The 25,550-nt window shown below is 48.4% G+C and overlaps 1 protein-coding gene across 2 annotated transcripts in view; it reads right to left on the bottom strand.

Moving 5' to 3' along the window:
- The window catches only part of IMPA2 (inositol monophosphatase 2), a 42,449-nt gene that overhangs the window by 4,915 nt on the left and 11,984 nt on the right, over window positions 1-25,550 (bottom strand). Inside the window, exons 2-7 of one of the 2 annotated variants that reach the window (XM_082697394.1) lie at window positions 21,350-21,483; window positions 14,726-14,830; window positions 12,533-12,578; window positions 10,071-10,179; window positions 9,008-9,108; window positions 2,517-2,823 (exon numbers count right to left, since the gene is read on the bottom strand). In XM_082697394.1, the coding sequence (XP_082553520.1) occupies window positions 2,716-2,823; window positions 9,008-9,108; window positions 10,071-10,179; window positions 12,533-12,578; window positions 14,726-14,830; window positions 21,350-21,483 (603 nt within the window). In that variant the 3' untranslated portion in view covers window positions 2,517-2,715. Of the gene's footprint in view, window positions 1-2,516; window positions 2,824-9,007; window positions 9,109-10,070; window positions 10,180-12,532; window positions 12,579-14,725; window positions 14,831-21,349; window positions 21,484-25,550 lie in introns of those variants that run through there. The other variant, XM_082697393.1, reaches the window with a different exon arrangement.

The following is a 25,550-nucleotide window of genomic DNA, read 5'->3' as shown; positions in this document are numbered from 1 at the left end:
GCTCAGGTCATGATCTCAGGGTCCTGGGATCGAGCCCCACATCGGGCTCTCTGCTCAGCAAGGAGCCTGCTTCCCCCACCCCCACCCCACCTGCCTCTCTGCCTACTTGTGATCTGTCTCTCTCTGTTAAATAAATCAATAAAATATAAACAAAAAAGAAAGAGAACCTAATGAAATTTGGGGAGTGACTGTTAAATGAGAAAGGATGAACCCTCCTGGAGGAGGCCAAGGAGGGAAACAGAAGTGGAATTTGAGAGTATACATATTTTAGATTTTGATTATTCTTTTCTCCCAAATGGTTCCCCTCCCCCAAGCTGTATCAGTAGGACTACTGTCCCCTCCCCAGTAAGGCACGGTTCTGTACTATTTTCAAGACCCTAACCATATCCCTTACTCTGTGATATATGCTTCAGGAGTGATTTTTCTCAGAAAGCTAAGATCAGGAGAATAATCCCTACATATAAGGCATTTCCTGGCTCCGGGATCTCGGTCACCCTGGCGGAGGATATTAAGGAACACATTGACAATTTCCTTCCAGGAACTAGAAAGCCTAACAATTTCGATATAGGGAGATAAACACGTACTTTTAATCAGGTTCGGAAGACATGACTACTGGGATATTATCTACACTTACTATGATGATTATTTTGCAATATATACACATGCTGAATCATGATGCTATACACCCGAAACTACATAATGCTATTCAGCAATTATATCTCATTAAAAAAATTGTGACTACTGGTTTGGGCCAAGGCCTAGCCCAATCTGTCCTTATCAGAGGGCTGGGCTGGCTGCAGGGTGAGTGAAGAGGAAAGTCCCGGAGGGCCAGCCCAGACAAGCAGATCCCCCCCCCCCCCGCCCCCGCCACAGGGGCCCGTGCAGGAAGAGCAGAGGGTTTCAGACTAAGTGACACAAGGCTATTTCACAAAAGGAAACTCAGCAAAGTGTGGAAACAGTAGCTCACATTTACCAAGCTCTTGTCTCTCCAGACAGGCCAGCGCTAAGCACTGAACTACTTACGCCTCCATTCCTCTACCTCTTTTCTCATCAATTTTACATTGATGACTCCATTCTTCTGTTACATTTATGATTCCATTTCTCTTTTGTCTTCACTATTGCATTGCCCTTGTTTCACAGATGGAGGAACCAAGCCTACAGAAGTGACCCGCAGGGGGTCATGTGCCACTTAGGTGCTGAGACCCAGACTTAACCTCCAGCTCGTCCCGTGATTATGTGAAAGAAAGTGCTTCTTCCCATAGCTTGTAGATTTGTGAAGAAATATCTCTGTATCCAGTTCTTTCCTCTCCTTCTAGCGGCAATGCATCCATTCTTTATCTCTCTGGTTAGTATCTTTTTCCCAAATGCAATCAAGAACAAGGCAAAAGGAAGCCTGAGTGCTGCCACCTACAGACCAAATGCTTTCTTTGGTTTTATTTTGCCATAGATAAAATAATATTTAACATCATCTTATGATTATTTCTAGCTGCCCATAATCACTGATTTTTGCATTTTGTTATCCTTTATACTATATTTACCATAATAATTTAGCTCAATCAAATGCTAACATATATATGTATTTCTTAAAGATTTATTTTAAACAGAGAGAGAGAGAGAGCAAGTGAGCAGAGGGAGGGTCAGAGGGAGAGGGAAAGAATCCCAAGCAGACCCCTCGCTGAGCACAGAGCTGATGCGGGGCAATCCCAGAACCCGAGACCGTGACCTGAGCTGAAATCAAGAGTCAGATGCTCAACCCCCTGAGCCACCCAAGCGCTCCCCTACAATGTATACATTTTTTAATTTAAAATATTCTCTGACTTCAAGGGTGGGTGTGTGTGTGTGTGTGTGTGTAGGGGATGGGGAGTTATTGCTTAATGGGTACACAGTTTCATTTGGAGAGATAAAAATTTTGGAAACAGATGGTGGTGATGGTTGGAAAACACTGTAAATGTAACGAATGCCACTAAATTACACATTTTAAATGACAAATTTTATGTTATATATATTTTGCCACACACACATACAAAATCCCAAAATTTTGAAGTAGGGCATCTCTGCATACTTTTTCAATAAACAGATTCTAGAATGAAAAAAAAAAATCATCCATTAATAGACTTCCAACAGTTTGAAAACCCTTGTTCTGGTTGAGCAAGGTTAAAACACCCCAAGTATCAAGGAGTAATGTTCTCTCAAGAGAAATTTTACAACTTAAAGGTAAGAGAAGGAGTCATCTGTAGACACTGAAACATGTACTCATGGAAAAGGAGTCAATGATGCTTTCACAACCAGGAAACATCCCCTATGGACACATATGGACTCTGTGGGACACACAGCCCCCAGCCCCCTGACACTTACACTAGTGTATTTTTTCACACACGTGTCCTAACTCTTTCAGTCTTCTTATAGACCATGAGCAGCTACTCATATGAAAACAAAATTTAATTCTCTTTAACTTAAAAGCATAAGTTACAGGAAAAAAAACATAAGTACTAGAGAGATGGAAGGTTGGTGGTTTGGCAGGGGGCTGGGGAGAGAGAGTGCGGGGTAAAGGGGCTCAGTGGGCACAGGGTTAGAACATGAAGCCAAGTGAGTGTGCAGCATCGTGAAGGCACTAATCACCACCGAATGGCTCACTTTAAAATGGTTAACTTTAGGGACGCCTGTGTAGCTCAGTTGGGTTAAGCATCCGAGTCTTGATTTTGGCTCAGGTTGTGATCACCGGGTCATGGGAGGGGGCCCTGCGCTGGGCTCCGTGCTGGGCGTGGAGCCTGCTTTGGAGATTCTCTCTTTCCCTCTGCCTTCCCCTCTTCCCACACGCTCTGTCTAAAAATAAAATAAAATAAATGGTTAATTTTATGATATTTGACTTTCAATTCAATATATTAGTTTAAAATATTTAAAAACTTGTTCTTAATAAACAAGTAATTTGAGGGGGAAAAAAAAGTATTGTTTAGAATTCTGGGAAAGAACTGGAAACCTCTGTAAAGGCCACACATAGTTTTTAACTTGTCCAAATCCCCTCTGATAAAAACAGAATAACTAAGACAGCAAAAAAGCAAAACTGCAGACACCATCTACAAAAGAAACTATATCCACAAGGTATATCCAAACCCCAAAACACAGGCGGGTGGGGGAGCCTCCAATAGCCACAAGACCGCATGGCATCAGGACTAACAGAGATGCACTGAGCATCCCCAGAACAGGAGAACCTCTAAATCACCAACAGCCACCCCCTGCAAACCAGTGTGGGCCAATATGAGAAGCTCACACAGAGAGGGGCCACGCACACACTGGTTCATGAGTCCGTGGCACTGCGGTGCATGGTCAGGGCTGAAGGGAGGGAGGCACCAGTCCTACAGTCTCTCAAAACTGACTTACAAGGACCTCTTAGGGGAAGGATCCAGCATGGGAGTAAATTCCAAATTCACTAAACAAGAATAAAAGGGGCTAAAGGAAAGAGATGATCCAGCTAATAGTTATGGAGGGGAACAGAGCCAAAAAAAAAAAAAAAAAAAAAAAGTATACATAAGACTGAGTCCAAGTTTCTGAACATTTCACCAAAACAGAAGAGGCAACTCTAGAGCTAGAAAAAACTACCAAAAACCTGAACTCAGGGGTGCCTGGGTGGCTCAGTGGGTTAAAGCCTCTGCCTTCGGCTCAGGTCATGATCCCAGGGTCCTGGGATGGAGCCCCACATAGGTCTCTCTGCTCAGCAGGGAGCCTGCTTCCTCCTCTCTCTCTGCCTGCCTCTCTGCCTACTTGTAAGCTCTGTCTGTCAAATAAATAAATAAAATCTTTAAAAAAAAACCCAAAAACCTGAACTCACCCCAACCCCCACTCTCTATAAGTCCCTCCCAATTTCAGGAATACAGGTTTTAAGTAGAAATAAGTAATTAAAAAGAATGATGGGTGAGTCCCACACACAACGTACATGAAAAAGGAAAAAAAAAAGAATAAGAAGAACAATACCTTTCTAGTCAACCAAGGATTGAAAGATTTGTCCACAAAACAGAAGCAGTTTCATATAAAAAAAAAAATAAATAAGGAATGCATCAAAAAACCAACTTAACTAGAAAGTGGAGGGAATAGAACTTAGAACTTAGGAAGAACTGAAAAAGAAAATATTTCAGAAAAGAAGATTAAACTGAAAGAACAAAGAATAAATAAACAGAATAGATGGTGCTTTACAAGAAATGGAGGGCAAAAAAAAAAAAAAAAAAAAAGGATTAAAGCACAAGAGACAAATAGAAAAGATAAGCAGGGAAGACCCAACATACTTATAACACAAGACCCAGAAGACAAAAACAAAGCAAAAGAATTTGGAAATGAACAAATACTAAGAACTGTAATTCAAGAAACCTCTTCTGAAAGAAAAAAAAAAGTCTTGAAATTGAATATTGAAATGGTATAGCATGACATCTTTAAAAAAAGAAATGGTGAGCCATGATGTGCCTAGGAAACTGAAAACAAGTAACACTGAGATATAGTCTATTAAAATTATTTAATAGAGATATACTCTATTAAATAAAAAAAAAAAAGTCCTTTGGGCATTCAAGCAAAAAACAGAGGTTCCTTATAAGGGAAAGAAAATGAAATTGTCTTCAGACTTTTCAACGACAAGCTGATGCCAGAAGATGACAGAGACAACGTAAGACAGTCAACACACGAAAGCATGAGCCATGGGTTTTACTAGCAGAGGGACCTCCAAGTATACAGGCCACCAAAAAACTGCTGTGGACATGTAAGACACAGGCAAGGACTGCTATTATTACTCCCAGGAGGTCTTCCTTGAGGGACCCACTGGAGCAGAAGTTCTCGGAGTGGGGTCCCTGAATCTGTGAAGTTAAACTAAGGTATTATATGCCTTTTTCCCGGTATTAACACTTGCACAGAGTAGATAAAGCAAGGCAGAGCACCACCTGTTCCCGTGGCCAATGCAGACTTTTCTGCTATACTCACATTCAGTGGGAAAATATATCAGTTTTATTCCAGAATGAAGAAGGTGCGAACATTAGGAATGGCACTAGGTCTTGAAACCTAAGAACGTGTCTTTTCAATAATCTGTGTGAGGAGATGGGACGCACACATGGAGGGCTTAGACAAGCTATAGGTAGCCAGAACTAGCTATCTGGAAGACATTTTCTGGAAAATGAAAGAAGAGAGTCCATCACTTCAATTGCTAAGGTTGCCAATGATAAAATTCAAGCCTTCAAGTGCAAATTAGAATTTAGGAAGACTTGAACCTACTACCAAAAGCTTGACACCTTCCCCAAACTTAGAGATTTCTCATAATAGTGGTGATACTAGGAGTGCCTGGGTGGCTCAGTCATGAAGCATTTGTGTTTGGCTCAGGTCATGGTCCCAGGGTCCTGGGATCGAGCTGCGCATCCGGCTCCCTGCTTGGCGGGAAGCCTGCTTCTCCTTCTCCCACTCCCTCTGCTTTTGTTCCCTATCTCGCTGTGTCTCTCTTTGTCAAATAAATAAATAAAATCTTAAAAAAAAAATAGTGGTGATACTAATGAATATGACTTTCTTAGTATTTTACAATGTAATAGGTCACCATTTAAAAGAGCCTGAAAATCTCAGTAAACCCTTATTTTCCCAATGACCAATGCATGATGTTACAAAGTCATCATGAGTAAAAGATCCATTCAAAGTAGGAGACTGCCCAATGGATTTCACGGTCACAGAATACAAAAAATTCACTGATATGTCATTAGATTTCACACTGCAACTAAGCTTTAAGAAGCCACCACTTCGGGCGCCTGGGTGGCTCAGTGGGTTAAGCCGTTGCCTTCGGCTCAGGTCATGATCTCAGGGTCCTGAGATCGAGTCCCACATCGGGCTCTCTGCTCAGCAGGGAGCCTGCTTCCCTCTCTCTCTCTCTCTGCCTGCCTCTCCATCTACTTGTGATTTCTCTCTGTCAAATAAATAAATAAAATCTTTAAAAAAAAAAAAAAAAAAAGAAGCCACCACTTCTCAAGTTTGGGTGTGGCATCAAAGAAGAATATCCTCATTGATCTGAAAAGCCTATTAAAATAGTCCTCACTGGACCCTTTTCCAACTACTTATCTGTGTGAGACCTGATCTTCTTCATACATTAAGATAATACATTACAACAGACTAAAGATAGAAGTAGATAGGAGAATTCAGTTGTCTTCTACTAAGCCAGACATTATAAAGGGATTTGGAGAAAATGTAAAACAAGGCCACTCATGAAAACTATTTTGGAAAACAGGGTTTTCTCATTAAAAATATGTGTGTGTGTGTGTGTGTTATTCATGTTAACATGTAATGAGTTGTGGTTTTTTTTAGAAGTTTCTGTTTAAGTTTCAAATGCATAAACACCAGTAGATAACTTACATAAACGAAAGCTCTTTTGGAGTCTTCAATAACTTTTCACTAGTGTAAATGTGTTGGTCCCAAATCAAAAAGTTTGAGAAATGCTGTACTAGCGAATGAGATGAGCTCCACACAACCAAAATGACGGGCCATACATCCACATAAAGGGCTGGTGGGGGTATTAAGTCTAATTTATTTGTGGAACCAAGACCACACCCTAACTGACAGTTCTAGAGTGAGAGCATCACCCACATGGCTGGCTGCCCTGGCAACCCACACCTGGGCAGCACAACCACCCAGAGGTGGAAAGGTAACAAGGAGAGGGTGTGATTAGTAGAACGAGCTAGCCAATTGCCTTGTAACTGACAGCAAGAGGTTACTGGGCTTTAATCATATACTGGAGTATAAGAGGAGGGGGAAGAAGAGGTTACAAACTAACTTAAATGTTACTGAGAATAGGGAACCAAGAGACAATAACCCGAAAAAGAGAGGACTAGGGATCGTATAGAAAAATTCTGTATAAAGGAAATCATTGGAACAAAAACATAAACCTTTCTAAATACCCAAAGCATACCAACACAGAGAATAAAAGCAAAGAACAGCACAACAACAAACTCAGCTGCTTATTAAACACACACACACACACACCCCTAAAATAAACAATGGAACCATAACCACTTCTTAGACAGTATTCCCTAGGGTAAAGGACAAGGACAGAAGTTAAACCTCTTCAAATATATTGTTTTAGAGATCTGACTTTGGAACAAGGTACCTTTTTATATAATTACAAAATACAATCAGTTTTTAAAAACTAGTCTTCCTGATTCAAAAACAAAGTGAAACAAATGCATCTAAGTGATTATCCTCTGTTGGAGGCCCAGGCAAAGGGAACAAAGAACCAAGTCCGACTCCAGAACCTGGAGGGCATCCGCTAAGGACAGAAAGGAGACACGACCAAACAACATACAACATCCTTCCAGTTGCTTTAGGTAATGGTCTGTGGTTAGTAGGTTAGTATTATTATTCTGAATCTTCAACTCATAATGATTTTAATATTTAAAGACAACTTCTTAGCTCTGTCCAGTGAGAAGACCTAACATGAAAGACTGACCCAGAAGCCACAAGGAGCCCTGAGAACTCAGGGTGGGGCCCTAAAGGGCTGTTTCCCACAGGATGAGACAACTGGAAATCTGAACCCTGGTTATTTAATAACTTTAGGAATAACTGATAATTTTTAGAGGGGTGTGTCATTGGTATTGTGATTATGCATTTCAAAGAATTGTATATGTTATAGAGAAGCATGCATACTGCAATGCTGACTAGAAAATGATTCTACATCTGGGATTGGTGTCAGGGACTTGCTGGGGGCAATGGGAACTGGGTGGCGCTGTGGATAAAGCAGGGTTGGCCCCGAGAATCGGCAATATTGGACCCATGGTGAGTCACATGGGTTTACGGTACTTTGTCTACTCACCCAGGTTTGAAATTCTGCATGGTGGGATGTGAAGAAAAAGGTTCTAATCAAATTCTGGCCTCCATCTCATCCTCTACCCCATCCTGTGTAGTTCTGTTTGCTTTTTACTTTGTGCATGGAAGCCTTCCAAGAAGGTGTAATAGGAGTAAGGAAAGGAGAGAGAAAGATCAGGGGTGGGTGTCCTGTTCTCTAGGGTGGATTTCCCTAATCCAGAAATGCGTCCTAAACTTAACATCGGGCACTAATCATCTTGTGCAAAGACTGAGGTTTCCTCTTTGATAACAACTCTCACCTCTGGGTACCCTGCACTGGGACCTGACTGAGCGCTTTCCCCTAACTGCATTTATTCCTCCATTCCCATATGTCACCCCACCCACCACACGAGGACAGCTCACAGCCCTGGAGGGTGGCACAATGGGGACTGAAACCAGGTCTGTGTGACCCCTAACCACTGTGCTGCAGGGTCCACTCCATCATCTCCATAGAAACCCAATCACCCCGTAAGTTCTAAATGACCAGTGCTGAAAACAGCACATCAGACTCTCTTTAGAGTTTTTTTTTAAGAAAATGAGCTCCAGAATGTGGGCGGTTTTGAGAGAAGTGGGAACCCCAGTGTTGCAGCAGGGGTTTAGGACAGGGTCTGCACAGGACCAGAGGGCCTACGACGGGCCGGAAGTAGAGGTGACCTGGAGGCCTTGCCCACACGGTTCTGAGAGCCGCACTGAGGATATGAAGTTGTCACGCGCGACCAGGAAGCCCAGCGAGTGTGAATGGAGCCAAGTGTTCTCATCAAATGGAATATGGAGCAAAGTTCACGTAAGTGTGTTTAATGACATGCTTCCTCACTACTGACTAACCCAACATGCCCTGAGCGGTTACCTCTTGGCATGCGTACGTACAATTAGCGCTACTTTTCGTACAGCCAAACAAAACATTTCTGGGAGGTGGAGACATGGGGCGAGCCTGGAGACTGTTCTGGAATCTCTCTGGGACTCGGAGGCAGTAACTGGTGAGTGTGCCCTGCTGGTCCCAAGTCGGGGTGAAGCCTCATGTGATCTTCCCCTTTCCCTGGGCAGGCTCGTGAGTCTCCGGAGCCCCAGGCCGAGCCTCCTTGGTTTCCCCACTGGGCCAGACACACAGGGCTCCTGCCCTCCCACCCACCCAGGGCTCCTAGATCGGCGGTGCTCTCACCCGACCGCAGACCACAGGTGGAGAACTTCTCGTCCTCGCTCGCTGAGGAGCCGCTGGAGGGCAGGGACACACCTTCCTCCTCTCACTGCCTCTGAGGCCATCTAGGCACACGGGTGTCACCCAGGGAGGAAGACAAGGCAGAAAAGAGAAAGGAAACATAAAGAAAGGGGGAGCGCTGACACCCCCAGACTGAAGCTATGATGGGGGAGGGTACCTCAGGACGTCCTGCTGCGGAAACGTGTAAGAAAAGTTAGCAGGAACTGTGGTTTCTACCTTTCCAGACCCGAATGTGGACATGAGGGAGCTTTCAAAGTCTCTCCTAACCTAGCTGCTTCAAGGCCGAAGCTCCTCATTTACTCCCGCCCCCGAAAGGACAGTCCCCGTCCCATGGGGCGAAAAAAATCCCTGACTTCATCCGTGTGAAAGCAAGGCCCAAACACCCTGCAAAACCTAAGCTGGTGTATTGTCGACAGTACGTAGTTATGTGCAGTTGAATGTAACTACAGTCGCATCATAGAAGCGACTGGATGTCCCTGAGGTCCTGCTTCAGGAACAACATGGCTAGCGCTACGGTTGTGGTGTGTGGCAACATCACTTATTCACACTACTCAGTCCCACGGCTGCTCGTCTTCTCATGGAGACCAAAGCCCACGGCAGCCTGTCCACACCCAGGAAGCCACAGGCTACGCCTGGGTGACGTCACCTGGGATGATGGATGTTAGCCTGGATGCTCTGAGAGCCAGACCATGCTTCCAACTTTGCTCTCGACCTCGGATTACTGGAGAGCCAGCCATACTGAAGTCTGGGTTTCTTTGAGCAAGAAAGCTGAAGGATATGAGTGTAAAACAGGGTGAGACTATGTAAACTCTTGGCCACATCCACGAAAACATGAAGACACAGAACTGGCTGGCCTTCCAGGTGCTCAGGGACGCCATGTTCCTGAAGAAACTGAACGCTCAGCGGGAGCTTTCCAGCACCGTCTCCCAGAATGGTGATGCTGGCATTTCCCATTCACACTCCTCCCGCTCTGCAGGGAGCCCGGCCCAGCCACGGGAAGCCCCACCTGTCTCCCCGGAGACCTGGAGCCGCTGGCCATTGCAGAAGGCGCCCCGGCCCCTCTGGCCCGTGTACAGCCGCTCCTCTGTGCAGTGGTAAATCACTCCAAATTCGAGCTGTGGGGTGCAGGGGCAGGAGGGAAAACAAATGCACTTCACTCATTTGACCCAGAAAATCACAAAGCAGTTCAGAGGAGGACAATTCGAGGTATTACATACGACCCAGGTGATGCAAACTACCTCTCAAAGGGGAATTGGGAAAGAAATTAGCATCTCGGTCCAAAACTGGATATGAGGGCAAATGGTCTCTTCCAAAATAGCCTACTTAGGGCGCCTGGGTGGCTCAGTGGGTTAAGCTGCTGCCTTTGGCTCAGGTTATGATCTCAGGGTCCTGGGATCGAGTCCCGCATTGGGCTCTCTGCTCAGCAGGGAGCCTGCTTCCCTCTCGCTCTCTCCACCTGCCTCTCCGTCTACTTGTGATCTCTCTCTGTCAAATAAATAAATAAAATCTTTAAAAAAAAACAACAAAAAAACAAAATAGCCTACTTAAAAATATACTAAAGCAGGGGCGCCTGGGTGGCTCAGTGGGTTAAGTCTCTGCCTTTGGCTCAGGTCATGGTCCCAGGGTCCTGGGATCAAGCCCCACATCGGGGTCTCTGCTCAGCAGGGAGCCTGCTTCCCTTCCTCTCTCTCTGCCTGCCTCTCTGCCTACTTGTGATATCTGACTGTCAAATAAATAAATAAATAAATAAAATCTTAAAAAAAAAACTAAAACAAATACAGCTTTATAATCAAGCATTAGGAGCTGAAAGTTACTGAAAAAGCTGAATTCTTCAGAAAGGCCTCTGTTTTGGGGGGTGGGAGACTGGAGGAGGCTACTTGTGACTAACGCCTCCCCATAAGAAACCCTCAAAGCTGCTGATGTGTCAAAAATTAGGAATACATCTGTAAAGCCGAGGGGATCAGACTCAAGGACGGCCAAGGAGGAGAGGTGAGTCACCAAGGAGAGGCGTGGTGCCAAACCGCAGCCACGCTGGTGGGTCATGCTGCATAGGGCAGGTGACAAATGCCTGTGACAGCAGCCTCCCAGCTGGAAACAGTAAAAAGAAGAGACGAGCAAGCTGGGGGGGGGGGGGGGACGCTGCCTTACACGCCTGTGCTTTGTTTCTTTCTTCCTCCTCCGACTCGTCACTATTCAGGGTTAACAGGGGCGAGTGTGTGTGTGATCGGGGGGGTTGGCTATGTTTTACCTCCCTGGAAAATAAAGAGAGCCCCAGACCCAGTCTCTCGGGAGAGTCTCAGCTGGCCTGGGGTGAGCTCGACTACAGTGGAATGGACCCCCCAACAGGGCAGGTAAAGGGTTTATTTCTGGGGAGGATCAGGTAGCCAGCTTTCCAGCAATCCTTAATTCTCTTCCCCTGCTTCCCACCACCCTGGCTTTAAGGGGGTTCCCAAATCAGGGTAGTCCTAGAACCATGTGGGCCTCCAGACCCTGTGCCCCTGGGGTGGGTCAGGTGGCCGGGAGACCTTTGCTAGCAAGAGGGAAGGGTGAAGAAGGTTTAAACTTCCCTCGGTCTCCGTGGCTAGGGAACCACTGCTAGTGTTGAGGATGAAGGTGAAAACACTGAAACAGTGCCTAGCAGAAGGCTGCTTTCGGAAAATACCAAACCCCCAGTCCTATTTAAATATAACTGCTGTGGGGTGCCTGGGTGGCTCAGTGAAGCCTCTGCCTTCAGCTCAAGGTCGGGGGATCGAATCCCGCATCGGGCTCTCTGCTCATCGGAGAGCCTGCTTCCCCCCCGCCTCTGCCTACCTCTCTGCCTACTTGTGATTTCTCTCTGTGTGTGTCAAATAAATAAATAAAACCTTAAAAAAATATTTATTAAATAAATAAATATAACTGCCGTGACCGCACAGAAGTGAAGGCTTTCCTAAGCATTACTGCTTAAATTGATTAATGCTTGACACAGATCTCATGATGCTGCTCAGCTCCAAGGGTGATGGGAACCCCGAAGCAGCGGGGTTCTCATGCTACAGCTAGGGAAAGATGGAGAAGAATGACTGAAAGATGGGGATGAAAAATGTCCTCCCAAAATAGGAGTTTCTTCTGTGTGGGACTAGATCACACGCCCCAGGGGTCAGAGGGAAACTAATGTGGGGCATTTGCTCAGAACTTTCCCTTCCACACTTCTCCAGCAGCATCCCAGAAAGACCACGGTAGAAACAAGGGCCCACCGCCATGGAGGTGGGCCGGCCATGGAGCCCCAAACCCACACACCCCAAAACCAGTTTTCCTTTGTTTACTGTCTCGGATCTCAAAAAGAAACATGCATGGGTTTACTAGTCATGACTAAGGCATGTGACAAAGACAGCAAAATGGAGTACAGGGATCAAGTCCAAAAAGGACAATGCTAAGCCAGGCCCAAGGGGGTCAGGACCACTGGCCTGGGGAAACCCCTCCCCCACATACCTCTTGGTCTACAGCAAATCCGATGCTTACTGCCACGGTGGGAAACCTGCAAAGAAAAACAGAACAGTTCACCCTCTGAAACATAAGTGGTCTCATGCAAACTCTCAGCGGCCTCTGTGCGGCTATGCTATGCAGCACTGTCACTGGAGGCATAGAAGGACCTTTCTACAGTGTGGGTGGGTTTGTTTTTTTTAAAAAATTACTTCCCACAACTTCACTAACTGCTTCCAAGACAAACAGGCTTAATGGACTCCGGTGTGTAAGATAGCTGACCTTGAAAGAAAGCAGTATTCTGAAAGTCACGTACAACTGCTGTAATTCAACAATGACCACCAAGTACCCAATGAAGAGGGATTTTAATGGTCAGTTTTCTGGTTTTCAGAGACATAAAGGGATAAGTAGAGACCTCCAAAAACGCCAGACCCATGTCCCTGGTGAGGTGAGGAGGGGTCCCCAGGAAGTGACATCATAGCCTCCTACCAGAGGCTAGGTCTGGGTGACAATAACACCCCCTACCCCCCCACCCCCCGCTGCCCATCTCCTGAGTGAGCTCAAAAGCGGCCAACTGCAGGCCTGGCCAGAGCCGTCAGAGGCGGGCTGTGACATCGCAGATTGCCTGTGGTTTTATTTTGTGATTTTGTTGTTCCTGTGGCACCTCTTCGAAATAATCTCTCTTTTATGTGAAGATCAGCAGAGCTTACCAGCAAGTAGGAAGGAGAAGCTGGAGGCTACTAACCTACAGGAAAACTATGAAACCAGTCCTCCACAGAGGTGAGCCCAGACTCAGGCCGTGGCAGCCGGCACGGTCACCTGGCGGTTGGCTCTATAGGCAAACACACCACATGCCAGGCTCCACTTTAGGTACCTGGGAAAGCTCTCCCCCACCTGCTTCAGCCCTGACGCTGCTGGACACAAGAAGGAACAGATGCTCTCTGAGCTGTGGTGGCCAAAGGCTTCTGATGTCTCTAGGCCACTAAGATCACTATGCTGCAGCCCCTGAAAGCCCCAGGGCCGCAAGAGGCCCTCTGAGGGCTGTGTGGGTGTCACCGCATGACAAGCAGAGAGAAGAACAGGAGGGGAGACCTGAGCCTCCACCCCCATTCCTGCGGGGTGGGGGTGGGGGGTTGTCAGGCTTTAGTTTGCATTAGTCTGTTGACGCTGTTGTGGTCACCAGATGGCACTGTTCCATTGGCCCGAAAAGGCAATGTGCTGGCACGAGTGACTACATTCTCAAGCTAACTAACCCATGTTAACAAAACCCACCTCAGAGGTCAGGATGACTTTACATACTGACACATAAATACGCCATCTGAGGCCAAGCACAGAGGGCAGCCCCAAGAAGCCCCCCTCTGTGCTGATACTTTTTCACTTTTCAGAAGGAAACAGAGTATCTCCTCTTCATCTGGGGAGAGGGCTCTCAGAATGGGGTTCTGCGCTGCTGGTGTCGATGCATGCTGGGGACAAACGCTGGCCTGGAAGGGGCCGGGGAGGGGCCTGGAACCCGTGCCAACCAGCTCTCCAGGAGGCCCCTCATGTGTTCATGCCAGAGAACCAACCACCTGTGGAAACCAGGCCCCATCCAGTGCTCTTGTGTCCTTGGACAGCTCCAACGCCCATCCCACTGGTCAGAGCTTTTGGAGTTGAGGCCATGTCCTGATCACCTCCCTGAGCTCGCCTCTCCTCTCCCTGACGGCCTCTCTGACCTCCCTAAACCCTCCTGCTTTGTGGCTGTTATTTGCTCTGTCAGATTAGGCCTGGCCCGCTGCCAGGGGGTTCCTCATCCCGCCTCATGGCTGCAGGAGGCTTGCTCTCGTCTCCACAGGCAGCTGTGGAAAGCCAGCCCTCTGGCGCTGCTGTCTACACCTGTGCTCCTGCAGCTGCTGGACCACACATGCCTGTTTGTCCAGGGGCATCCTTAAGGGGTCCTTCTTAATTCAACCCAGCATTTTAAAGATGACAAACATGACAGATTTAAAATATTAAGCACTTTCTACATGCTGAGAGTATCTCACAAATGGAACACCTCACTTTAAAAACATCAAAACATGACCACCTTTTTAATGAGCCTATCAACCTCCTAGAGGTTCGTCTATATACTCCTGCCTCAAAAAAATGCTGTTTGGGGAGAGACAAAGTCTGAGAGAAGAGGACAGGTTAAGGACCAGACGAGGGGTGGCCCGTGCCGACGCTCACCTATGCACGAAGTTGCAGGTGCCGTCAATGGGGTCGACGATCCAGGTCGGGCTGGGGGTGAGCACGCACTTGGCCCCGGCGGCTGCAGACTCTTCCGCAATGAACCTGTGGTGAGCAGGAGCTCGGCCTGAGAACACTCCCCAAGCACTCAGGACAAGGCACTTTGAACTGCTTCCGGACCCATCAGAGACCAAGCAGACACCGCGGAAATCTCATCACGGTTTTCCCGGGGCCAGCAGAGCAGTCTGTGAAAGACCAGCTGCTCTCGGAGCCGTCGGCCAGTCTGCTTACTCTGCGGGACTCGGAACACATGAAGTGACGCCTCCACGCAGGAGACTTGGGAAAGCATAAGTGGGGGGGGGGGTGGGCAGTGAATGGGCCGGGGGACAAACACGAGAATGAAGAACACTGGGAAACAGACCTTACAACGCAAAGCTAAACCCTGCTCTAACTTGGGTCTGGAGGAGAAAAGGCTGAAGACAGACGATGAAGAGTGTGAGCAACGCCGGCCGGGGAGCGATGCCGGCCGGGGAGCAGGGCCCAGGACTCGGGCTTCAGCTCTCCTCCCTCCCCCGGTAGTGCTGTGGCTGGGGGGACTGAAGCTGGACCCGAGGCACTGAGGGTCACCTACCGCTGACACCTCCCGGCTGTGTCCCCGGCCTGGCTGCCTCTGAACTGAAGACAGTGTGACAGCGGGAGCCGCCCACCATTCGGGCTCAGCCAGGAGCTGCCATCATCTCCTCAGAGGCCCCTTCCAACCCAGGGTCTGGTCGAGGAGCCCCTCGGTGGGCCACACCTTCCCCTTCACGCTCTGGTGGCCAGCTTGTAGGAACACGGCCAGCCCCGGCTGTGTACTGTCTGGCACCAGTGAGAGTGGCCTCTGCTCCCAGTGACCCCCCCACCGCCTTTATCATTAGTCCTTTGTACACAAGGCCTCTCAGAACCATCCTCACTCGAGCAGAGGCTATTTCCCGTGAGGAATCCCAACAAGGAAAACACATCCCAATAAAGCTCACACAACAGGGCTCGGCACTCTGAGTGTTTGGTCCATGTCTCTAACTGTCACGTAACAAACCCAGGTCCACTGAGAGTGGGGCCTTTGGCCCGTGTACCGCCTTCTGACCAGGGCCTGGTCCACGGCAGGTGCTGAGCAAACACGTGTTCTATGCGTGAATACCAGGCCTTATGGAGAGCTTTCTAGCAGCTTCTCACGCTATGTTCACGTCTATACTGGAGAAAAAGGAGACCTGAAGACAATAGGTGTTTACTAAGCAGGATAAATGAGTGAAAAACAAGAAGCGTTCACTGTCCTCCTTTTGCCATCCGGTGTGTTGTCAGCTACAGCCATCAGGCAGCTGCTTAGCCCCTGAAGAGACCAGAGCAGTCCCCTTACGCTTGGCCTTGAATCGGCCCTGGGAACCACCTTCTCCAGAGGAACCAGGGGTCCTAAGATGTGGCAGCAAGGAACTTGCAGAGGAGACAGACATCATACTGTTGATAAAAGCACTGAGCTGGCAACTTCTCCACCCGGTATGGTACCAATGAGCTACGTGTGGCTGTTTAAGTTTAAATAATTTAAATTAAATGCAATCTCAAAAAACTAAGAAGTTCTTTACCTTCACTAGTCGCATCTCAAGTGCCGTCCTCATTTGCAACACTGAGAAAGAAGAACCAGGGCTGTGCGTTCTGATGTCACTGCTTCTCACCCCAGCACTGGCCCCAGAACCACAAGCCCTGGAACTCATCTGGGACCACCCCTTTCCATTTCAGGGACTACAGAAGTCATGCCCTCCATGGCACACACCAAGTCGTCTACCTGCCCCTCTGAAAAAGGATCGGAAATCGGTCCGTGTGTGTGAGGAGTGCACATGTGATCATTCTCAGGTTATCGCGTGCTTCCACCTCCCCCCAGCAGCTGCCTGTTGCAGAAGCCCCCGTAGCAGAGGCAGAACACGACCTGACAAATGGCTGTGGTGCAGAGAAAGCCAGGGTGAGCAGCCTGCACCCGGGAGCTTACAATCTAGAGATGCACGGGCCACCACTTCCTCGCTTTTGTTTGCTCCTGGTCCCCTCCTCCTGCTGGGAACTGTGTCCCTGTCCTCACTCCCCTCCTCAGGGTTTTGGGTCCTTTGGATCATGTGATCCAGACAGGCAGGTCTAGATGGCAGATACAGCGTGGTGAAGAGACAGGAAGTCGGAAGAGCCAACCTAGGCAGGGCACGGCCAGGCTGGGACTCCCGACCACTGCATGGAGGCAGGAGACGGGCGTGCAGAGTCACTGGTGATTATGCGTGGCGTGAGCTCTGCCAAGTTTTCTTAGCCAAAAACTTAAGGAATTACATCTCCTGTCAATGTCTTCTATAGCTACGTGATTTTCCTCCCATGCAGTGGCTTGTGATCATGTTTCCCAAAAAAAGGGTACACACCCTAAAAACATACATATATAGGGATCGAGTGCCAAAGCTCAAGTTGGGTACAAGGTGGATAAAGCAGAGAGATGACTTACCTTCTTTCAAGATAGAACTGGAAGCGACTTACTTCCAAAGATAAATTCCTGAGAAAGGAGGAGGAATGTGGAAACTTCTTCCTTTTTAAACCTGATTCAGGTGGGAAGCTGGTACCTACTAGTGCTGTGGGGTCTCCTGGGAAGGAAGGAGGAGAGCACCTCTGCAGGGCTGGAAGCAAACACTTGTGTTGGGGTGCACAGACCACAATGCGCCGAGGGGGCTTCTTGGGACATGCAGGGCCAGGAGGGCTGGCTGCTGGCTCACCAGCACAGCAGATGGGACGGACAGGGGCTACAGGGTCACCAAGCAGCATGTTTAAAGAAGCACCCACATGCTCCTGTCCACGCGGCTTTTGTTCTGCACAGCATTTCTGGAAGCACTCAGAGGAGCCACACCAAGCCCTGGACTTTCCCAACAGTGGATCATACCCAGGAGTTCTCATCTCTACTCAGCTGCCTGAGTCAACCCAGGGAGAGAGAGTGTCTGTCAACTCACTGTTTGCTCCGCATCTGTGGTGGCACTTAGGGATGGGGCCTTGGACCGTGTCCACTCCTCTGAGGTACCAAAAATACCTCCCTGCTATGTGAGGAGGGATGTAGTCTATCCACCGAAACCTGACTGTCTTCATGTGGGAAGTGGAGAAAACATTCTTCCGCTCTCTGCTGAAGGAGTGGGGACATCAACTTGGACAGATGGAGGTGTGAAATAACAGACCTTAATAAAAGCACTGGGACACCTACATAAAATCCATAACATCAATAGAAAAGAACAGTCTGTGTGCCTAAATTTAGGGAGCTTAAGGGCCTTTTCATAAGCCCATCTACCGTACAAGAGGAAAGCAGCAACCTGGGGTCAGGTTCAAAGCTTGGTAACAAGTTAGAATGATATCCTGTTGCATAATTTAACTACTTTTTTTTTTCTTATAGTCCTAACAAACCCTTATAATTTTGACAGCCAAGTGCATCTAGGCCTTTGTTCCCTGGCTAGTTTGTTTACTCTGTGACAAGGTCAGGGTCACCCTTGAGTTCTCTAGGGAGCCAATTAATGCTCCCAGGCCTGGCCAGCGTCGCAGCAGGCTCTGCTGCCCGATGACCTGAGTACCCAGCTCAAAACATGGTGGGAAAGTGGTAGAAAGCAAGCATTTAGCCAGTGGTGGCCAGCAATATAGTTTTTCCCAAGCCTGGGGCACACAGGGCCTGCTGCAGAGCCTGGGAGTCCCCACGATGGACGAGGATGTGTCCTGCCGGGGGGAGCCCAGACCAGGACAGAGGAGGCGGCTGGGTGTCCCTTGCAGCCCCAGCTGCTCTCCTCCCTTTGCCCACACCAACCCAGACAAAAGGGACACAGACAGGGTGTATATAAGTATGGTTCAGTGATGCTACTGAATATTTCCAAAGTTGCAGAACTTGGATCTGACTCAAAATCATCAATTCAAAACAGGTTACCGCATAAAGGCAGGCCTGGATGGGGACTGAGCTAATGTGGTCAATGCCAGTCCTGTGCTTTACTGTCAACCTTGACCTGCTGGTTTACTTTCTGTCATTACCACCATACGATGACCTTGGCTGGGTGCCTCGGTCCTGGATGAGGAGGCTGAGACCCTGAGAATGGGTGACTTTCCAGAGCTGCAGACAGTAGAAGGTTTAAATTTTACAGTTCTTTGGTTCAGTGGACTCCTGTCTTCCTGTTCGGGGACCCAGACTTTGGATTTCACAAATGAGCCCAGTAAAATAATAAAACAGGGAGCCTATACCAGGTTGTTTCTTTATTAAAAACAAAATAGTTGTGATCTTTAATAGTTTTGTAAGTGACTAAAAATGGGGACCAGCATACACTCAGAATAACAGGAAATCCTTCCTAAAAAAAGGATGATAGGCCAGTTTATGCTAACTTATTGTTTAAGGGATATATTTACATACTCTGAATGCGGAAAAATTACAATACACTAATTTACTATGTGTATTCCATGTTTTCTTGTTGCAAATTTATCAATTTGCCCATGATCTAAAATACAATTAAGTATTCCCAAATTTGTTTAAATCTCATCATTGGCAAAACGAACAAACAAAAAACCAACCAAACAAAAAACCCCACTCCACACTTGGCATAGCTATGTTGAGAAATGATTTCATCTACCTGAGTTTTCTAGGCAAACCAAGCAGAGTAGAAGCAGGACATCCAGGCTTCCCTGAGTTCTGGTGTTGGCCTCGGAGCTGAGAAGCAGAGAGCCAGGGGTGGCCACGGGGCAGTCCCATCTCATCCCTCCCGGCCTGGCTGGCACGAGCTGGAGGTGGTTTGGGAACCGCTGCTCTAAATCACGGCTTCCTGGTCAGGTGTGTGTATATCTGTCTCTCCCAGGGCTTTTTCAGACACGGAGGCCTGGCATTAGCAGTTTGGAGAAGCACAGGTAGGCCTGGCTCACACCTTAGGCAGGGTCCACTGTTCTTGGTCAATGGTCTTCCAAAGGGCCTTTGGAGTTTGGTGATCCCCCGGGGACCCCGGGCAGCAGGGTAGAGCGGGGGTGGGGGCGGTGGGTTCGATCACTCATACAACACACTGACTTTTATCCTGGGATGTGCGGCAGTGAATATTTAAATACACCTTGTATGAATGGAATCCATGCCCCATACTGACCCAAGAGTGGACCCAAACCACTTAGCAACTGCTGCCAACACACGCAACACGGGTGTAATTTTGGAATTCGGGTTCTCAGGAGGAATCTAACTAAAACCTGTCAGAAGCCTGATTAAGTATGCCTGGTCTACGGTGACCTCTAGGCCTTTACTGGGACCCCACAGAGCCGAGCCAGTTGTAACCTCCGCCACAGCCACCTGGGCCAAGACCATAGAAACCTCAAGTACCAAAACAGTTCCTCAACCAGAAACACTGTGTTGGCTACTGTGGCCTTTTTCCTCTCAAAGGGTTAAAGCAATCTACAGAATTCTTTGGACATTACCATTTAACTTGCATTTCAAAAAGTTAAAAAAATCACAAACATTTTAGAGCTCATAAATATTATAACAGATGTCAGGAATCCTGACTTCACACTAAATAAGGAAGTAGGAAATAACAGACGTTCACACACAAAGGTTGTCCACAAAACAAAACAAAACAAACATGACCCATTGGCAGAGAGAATTTCGAAGGGAAAGTTGGTGACCCTGAGATGACCTAACCAGTTAGGAGGAAACACAGAGGAAAAAGGAGGTATGTTTGAATGCCGGCTTGTCCCTTCTTTCACTTAATCATTCACAGGGGGAAAACCCCATCACGCCCACCCTGTGCCAGACAGACGCTGAGGGAGGCCGCCCTCCATGTCTCTGCTGTAAGCCCATCAAACATGGAACCTTACTGCAACCAGTGACCCATACCCAGAAATCCAAGAGCTCCTACTCCAGTCTCCTCTGTGGGGAGAGGGAGCCCTCCCATCGGAGGCAGTGCATTCCAACTCTCTTCTGCAGAGCTCCAGGGGCGACAGAGGGCCTGAGGACCACCCCTGCCCCTTGCCCAGAGCTCAAGGGGAATTTTCCTCTGAGGCCTAGGGTTCCCTTGGAACTAGAAGCAAAATGCTGTGTACGTATTTGAATTTTCCTGAGAAAAAGATTAATGGTTTGCACTGGATTCTCCACACGGTGACCCCAAAAGGGTTAAGAACTTCTGCTCTAGAGAAGATGGAGTCCTCATAAGGGCCTTCTAGGATGGAGAGCAGCTTTCCCTGGCGCATAAGCTGGCCTGACAGGGGAGAGTGAGTCCCAGAGAACCAGCAGGAGGGCACCAATAAGCGTGGGCCCAGGTCTGCATCCCTCCTGGAAAGTCTGCATGGGGCCACCACGCAGACACAAGCACCAAACATGACTTGCTCCAAGTCCCTCCAGAAACATGTCAAGTGGTTTGGCAGAGGGGAGTAGAGAGCATGTTAGAGAAGTGGAGCCTTTTCAGTATTTGTAAGGTAACAGAGAGAAGTGAGCGTTGTCAAGATGACAGTAAGAGGAATGAGAACATGTCTACCATGCGATCTAAATAAGGGAGGCCGACTGCGAGGCTTCCCGTCCGCCCCCAGCGACCAGCAGTGTGGCACCGGGGTCCCTTCCAGAGAAACACACAGGAACACACCCACCTGTGTGAAGGAAACTTTTTCTGCAGCTCAGAAATAATTAAATCTTCCACGAGGTGATCTGTTTCTGTCACGAGGTCAGCAGCTGATGTTTTTGTGGAGACGCGTTTTTCCTCAGAAAGGGCTTTTTTGATGATCTGAAATAAAAGTACAGGAAAGTAAAGCAGGTAGTGAAATGGATGGTCTCCGCTTCCCCACCCTGGTCCCCGCTTACCCACCCGCCAGAGGAATGCGCCCTCGCCTCCTGTGTACCAACTGAACGAAGCAGGCGGCGGGCATGGGGCTGAGGGCCGCTGGCTGCTTCCATCACAGGCAGGCTGCAGGAGCTCAACACCACACCCAGGAGCTTCTGTTGGGGTGCCTAGTGAGCCTAACTACCCACTATCCTTCCACCAGACAGGTGGGCTCACTTGTTGAAGCTAGCCTGTACTACCTGTGGAGCGATTCTCTGAAGGAAAAGAAAAAAGACCATGAATTTTCATTGAATGTAGGAGGATGTAACTCACATGCCTTCGCCCCCAAGATTCTGATTCATTGTAAAACGTATTTTCCCTAATTCACTTTACACATCACATAGAGTAGATCACGCTCTTGTGAATCCAGATTACAAACATTCAAACAGGGAGACCTGGGAGAGGTTAAGAGGTCCTTCACCAACAGGCACACTCTTCCTCCCTGCCACTCTCGTCAGGGCAACACCAGCCGCCACGGCAGACGCACCCAGCGGCTGGCTTCGGTGCCGGGACCTCGCTGACCTCCAGGTCTGGGCTCACAGGCAGACTACCTGATCCAAACCTGCTGCGGCCAAATATAGAGGTGAGGCCTGGAAGGCACCAGATCCAGCTCCAGGAACCCCTGGAAGGCCCACGCAGGAAGCCACGTGGAGTGGTTCATCAGTCACAGGACACCTTGAGAAGGACCAGGTCCACTCTGTGAAATAAAAGGCACTCCAGGCACCCCGGGCTTTTTTTTTTTTTTTTTTTTTTTTAATATTTCTGTTTGTTGTAAAAGCTCAGTGTTTCCCGCAGCATGACGGCAAAGTCAGGACACCTAAACTCGAATTCAGACCTTTCCTCCAACACTGGCTACCACCTCAAGATGCTGCATTTGTTTCCAAAGCACCATCAGTCACTCAGCTATCCCAGACTCCATATCCCCCACTTTTTATGCTCCTCACATTACTGCCCCCCCCCCGAACAGGGCTGAGCCTGGACAGGTTTCCTTCCGTTTTTCATTTTGGTCGCCAACAGATACATATTCCAGAAAATCAGAAAATCTCAAGTATAGTTTTGTAAATACTGCAAAAGACAAAGCATACAGCACTCGTGCATAATCCATTAACATTTCTGCACCAGTCCCCAGACTGTCTGCCACGTGGGGTCTTCCTGGCCCCTCTTTTTGCAACACCCTGCCTAGCACTGTCAGGCTAATCTCCTTAAAATGTCAATTTGCACACAGTTAAGTTCCTACCAAACGAATCTCCACAGGTTCCGTGTTTATAAATTTGAAACTCCTCAAATCTAACTCCTATGGCACTGCCTTGTTCTCTAGGGATCCCTAAATTTTGGGCTAGTCCAGACCTCCTATCTAGGTTATTTGGCAGTGAGCTAGTATTTTGTATGGCAATTGAGTGTGGTGTGTGTGCCTATGTTTATATGTGCACAAATGTGATGTCTGTGTGGTTTATGCATACGTGATGTGTGTGGTTTGTATATTTGTGTGTGTAGCCGTGTGGTTTATGTGGGTGCATGTGATGTGTGTGGTTTGTGTATCTGTGTGTGAGATACCTGTGTGGTTTATGTGCGTGAATGGGATAAGTGTGTGCTCCCTGTGTGTGGGGGGGGAGGAGTGAAGGGAGTGTGTACGGTTGTGTGTGGGGTGTGTATACATATAGTTAGAGGGAAGGAGAGAGGAAGACCAGAGCACATGGCACCAGAGTTTCTCAAACTTCGCTGTGCATGAGTCACCTGAGGTCTTGCTGAAGTGAAAACTGGTCAAGTGGGTGTGGGGTTTAGGGCCTGACATTTGCATTTCTGACAAGTTCTGTGGGGGCCACACCAGAGTGGTTGGCCTGAGAGCAGGTTCTCAAACCCCAGAATGACACAGGGTCCTCTGGGATGTTCTGACCCGGTGCCACACACAAGTCCTGGGACTGCGACCCTGAGGGGACAAAGGCTTCCTGTTACCCTTGCCCCTCTCCGCACACGTCATGAGCATCCACACAGTTCAACGTTGGGATGCCAACTCTGAACCTTGCAGTCTCTGGGGTGAAGCTAGGGCAATTTTTAAAGCATACATCAGCTCCTATCATGTTAGTGCTTAGAACTGCCCAATGGCTGCCATGGCTTTTAGGAAAAAGCCCCAGACTTACACATCTCACCTCCCACAGGCCACCCCCATGCTCACCATGCCTCTGCCACTCTGGTTTTCTAGCTGATCCACACCAAATTTCTTTCTGTCCCAAGGACTTTGTATTTTCTGCTCTAACCAGAACTTCATGCCATCTGAAATTATCCTGTTTGTCCCTTTAGTTGATAGTATGTCTCCCCAGGAGAGCAGGAGATGCTCTATTTGGTTCTTTGCCACATCCCTTGCCTCTAGAACCATACCCGGCATTAGAGTAGGTGCTCAGAATTCTTTGACTTGTGAAGAAAATACACATCAGACTGCTTGAATAGATTCTGCACATTTTTTCCAACTGGACCGTTACTGTTTGTATCAACACTGACCACCTTGGTCTCTTTGTTTAGTTTCACTGTGGGTTTTGGCGACCTGGTGAGAAAGTTAAGATGTGCTCGGAGTCCCCTCCTCTAACCTCCATCCACCAGCCCCACCCCCTGGAGCCAGCCCGAATCTGCTTTATGACACTCCTGTCCACTTACCACAAGACAGTCAGCAGGGATTCCTAATGCCCTGATCTTAATCACACATCTCCCCAGCATAAAGCACTTCATGGCTCCCTGGCACTGAGAACACAAAACCCCTGAAGGTGGCATAACCACAGCTTCTTGGGAGTTGATCTCTCGCAGAGACTATCTGATCCCCAATAGCCAGTATTCTCTTCTTTTTTCTTGAACAGGAGCCCCAGGTTTAGCAAGGCTCAACAGCTCACATCTCTCTGCCTCTTGCGCAGGGAGGCGTGGCCCTCTGCTCTGTCCAAGAGGAGGTGAACGTAAGGGATGTGTGCAACTTCTGAGTCACACCCTTAAAAGGCCACCGTTTGCACACTACTCCCTCCCTGTTCTTTTCCCCTTTGCCACCAGTTGGCGATGTGGCTGTGGCGAGAGGTCAGCTTTGGTCACGTGGGAAGAGAGCAACAAGCGACAAGGAGCCTGGGTCCCTGAGCAACTTCGAGAAGCAGAGCCCCCATTCCCCAGACTTAACTGGGCTGCCGTGGGAAAGAGAAAGAAACCTGCCTTGCTTCTGTCGCTGGTCTGTGAAGGAAGCCGAACCAGCAACCTAATAAGCAGGCCTCATCTGACCTCTGCATGCTTGTTTCCCCCGCCCCCCGCCTCGCTCCATGACTGCTGTGCTCCAGCCAAAGTAATCATTCACCCTCAAGCCTCCCCCCACAGAACCGCCAGCCTTCTTCTGGCCCATGGGTTCTCTTTGGGAATCTGCTCACACATCACCTCCTCTCTGACGAGTCTCCAGCCTCTGCAGGCAGAGGGAAATCGGCCCTCCAAGTGTGCTGCTAGGGCACCCGTGCAAGCCGCACTGCTGGCCCCTTGCGATTCCACGTTGGTCCATGCCGGGAAAGGAGCCCCGTCAGTCCTGTCTCTGTATCCACCTCCCATGGGTAGACTTTGTGCCCTATGCAGGGCCTGCTCCACGGTCAAGTCTTGAGGGACATCGGAATGAAGATTTCCCAGCTGCCACACACTGAGCTCCTAGGTAACTCAAGTGGAAAGCCTTTTCAGCAAATGTTCTTGGGAAGCCCTGCTATTTATGCATTTGGTCTTCCAGATCCAAAATACACCCAACTCTGGTGTGTTGGGGAACGGCAGGCTCGGGACCCATGTGGGGAGTAAGGGGAAGGTCTGACGGCACCTGGGCACGCTTTCCAGAGGACCCAGACCCTCACTACAAACCACACAGAGGGGAGAGTTATGGATGCAGGAGGAGAGGGGCGAATCATGTGCTTTCTCAAAATATTTCTTGTCTGTGTCTATTAATGTTTATTACTCCTGTGCTACGATCATTT

The sequence above is a fragment of the Mustela nivalis genome (assembly GCF_964662115.1).
Source record: "Mustela nivalis genome assembly, chromosome: 14".
Lineage (NCBI taxonomy): Eukaryota > Metazoa > Chordata > Mammalia > Carnivora > Mustelidae > Mustela > Mustela nivalis.
Note: the sequence above shows the minus strand (reverse complement) of the source record. Positions and strands in the feature narration are given on the sequence as shown.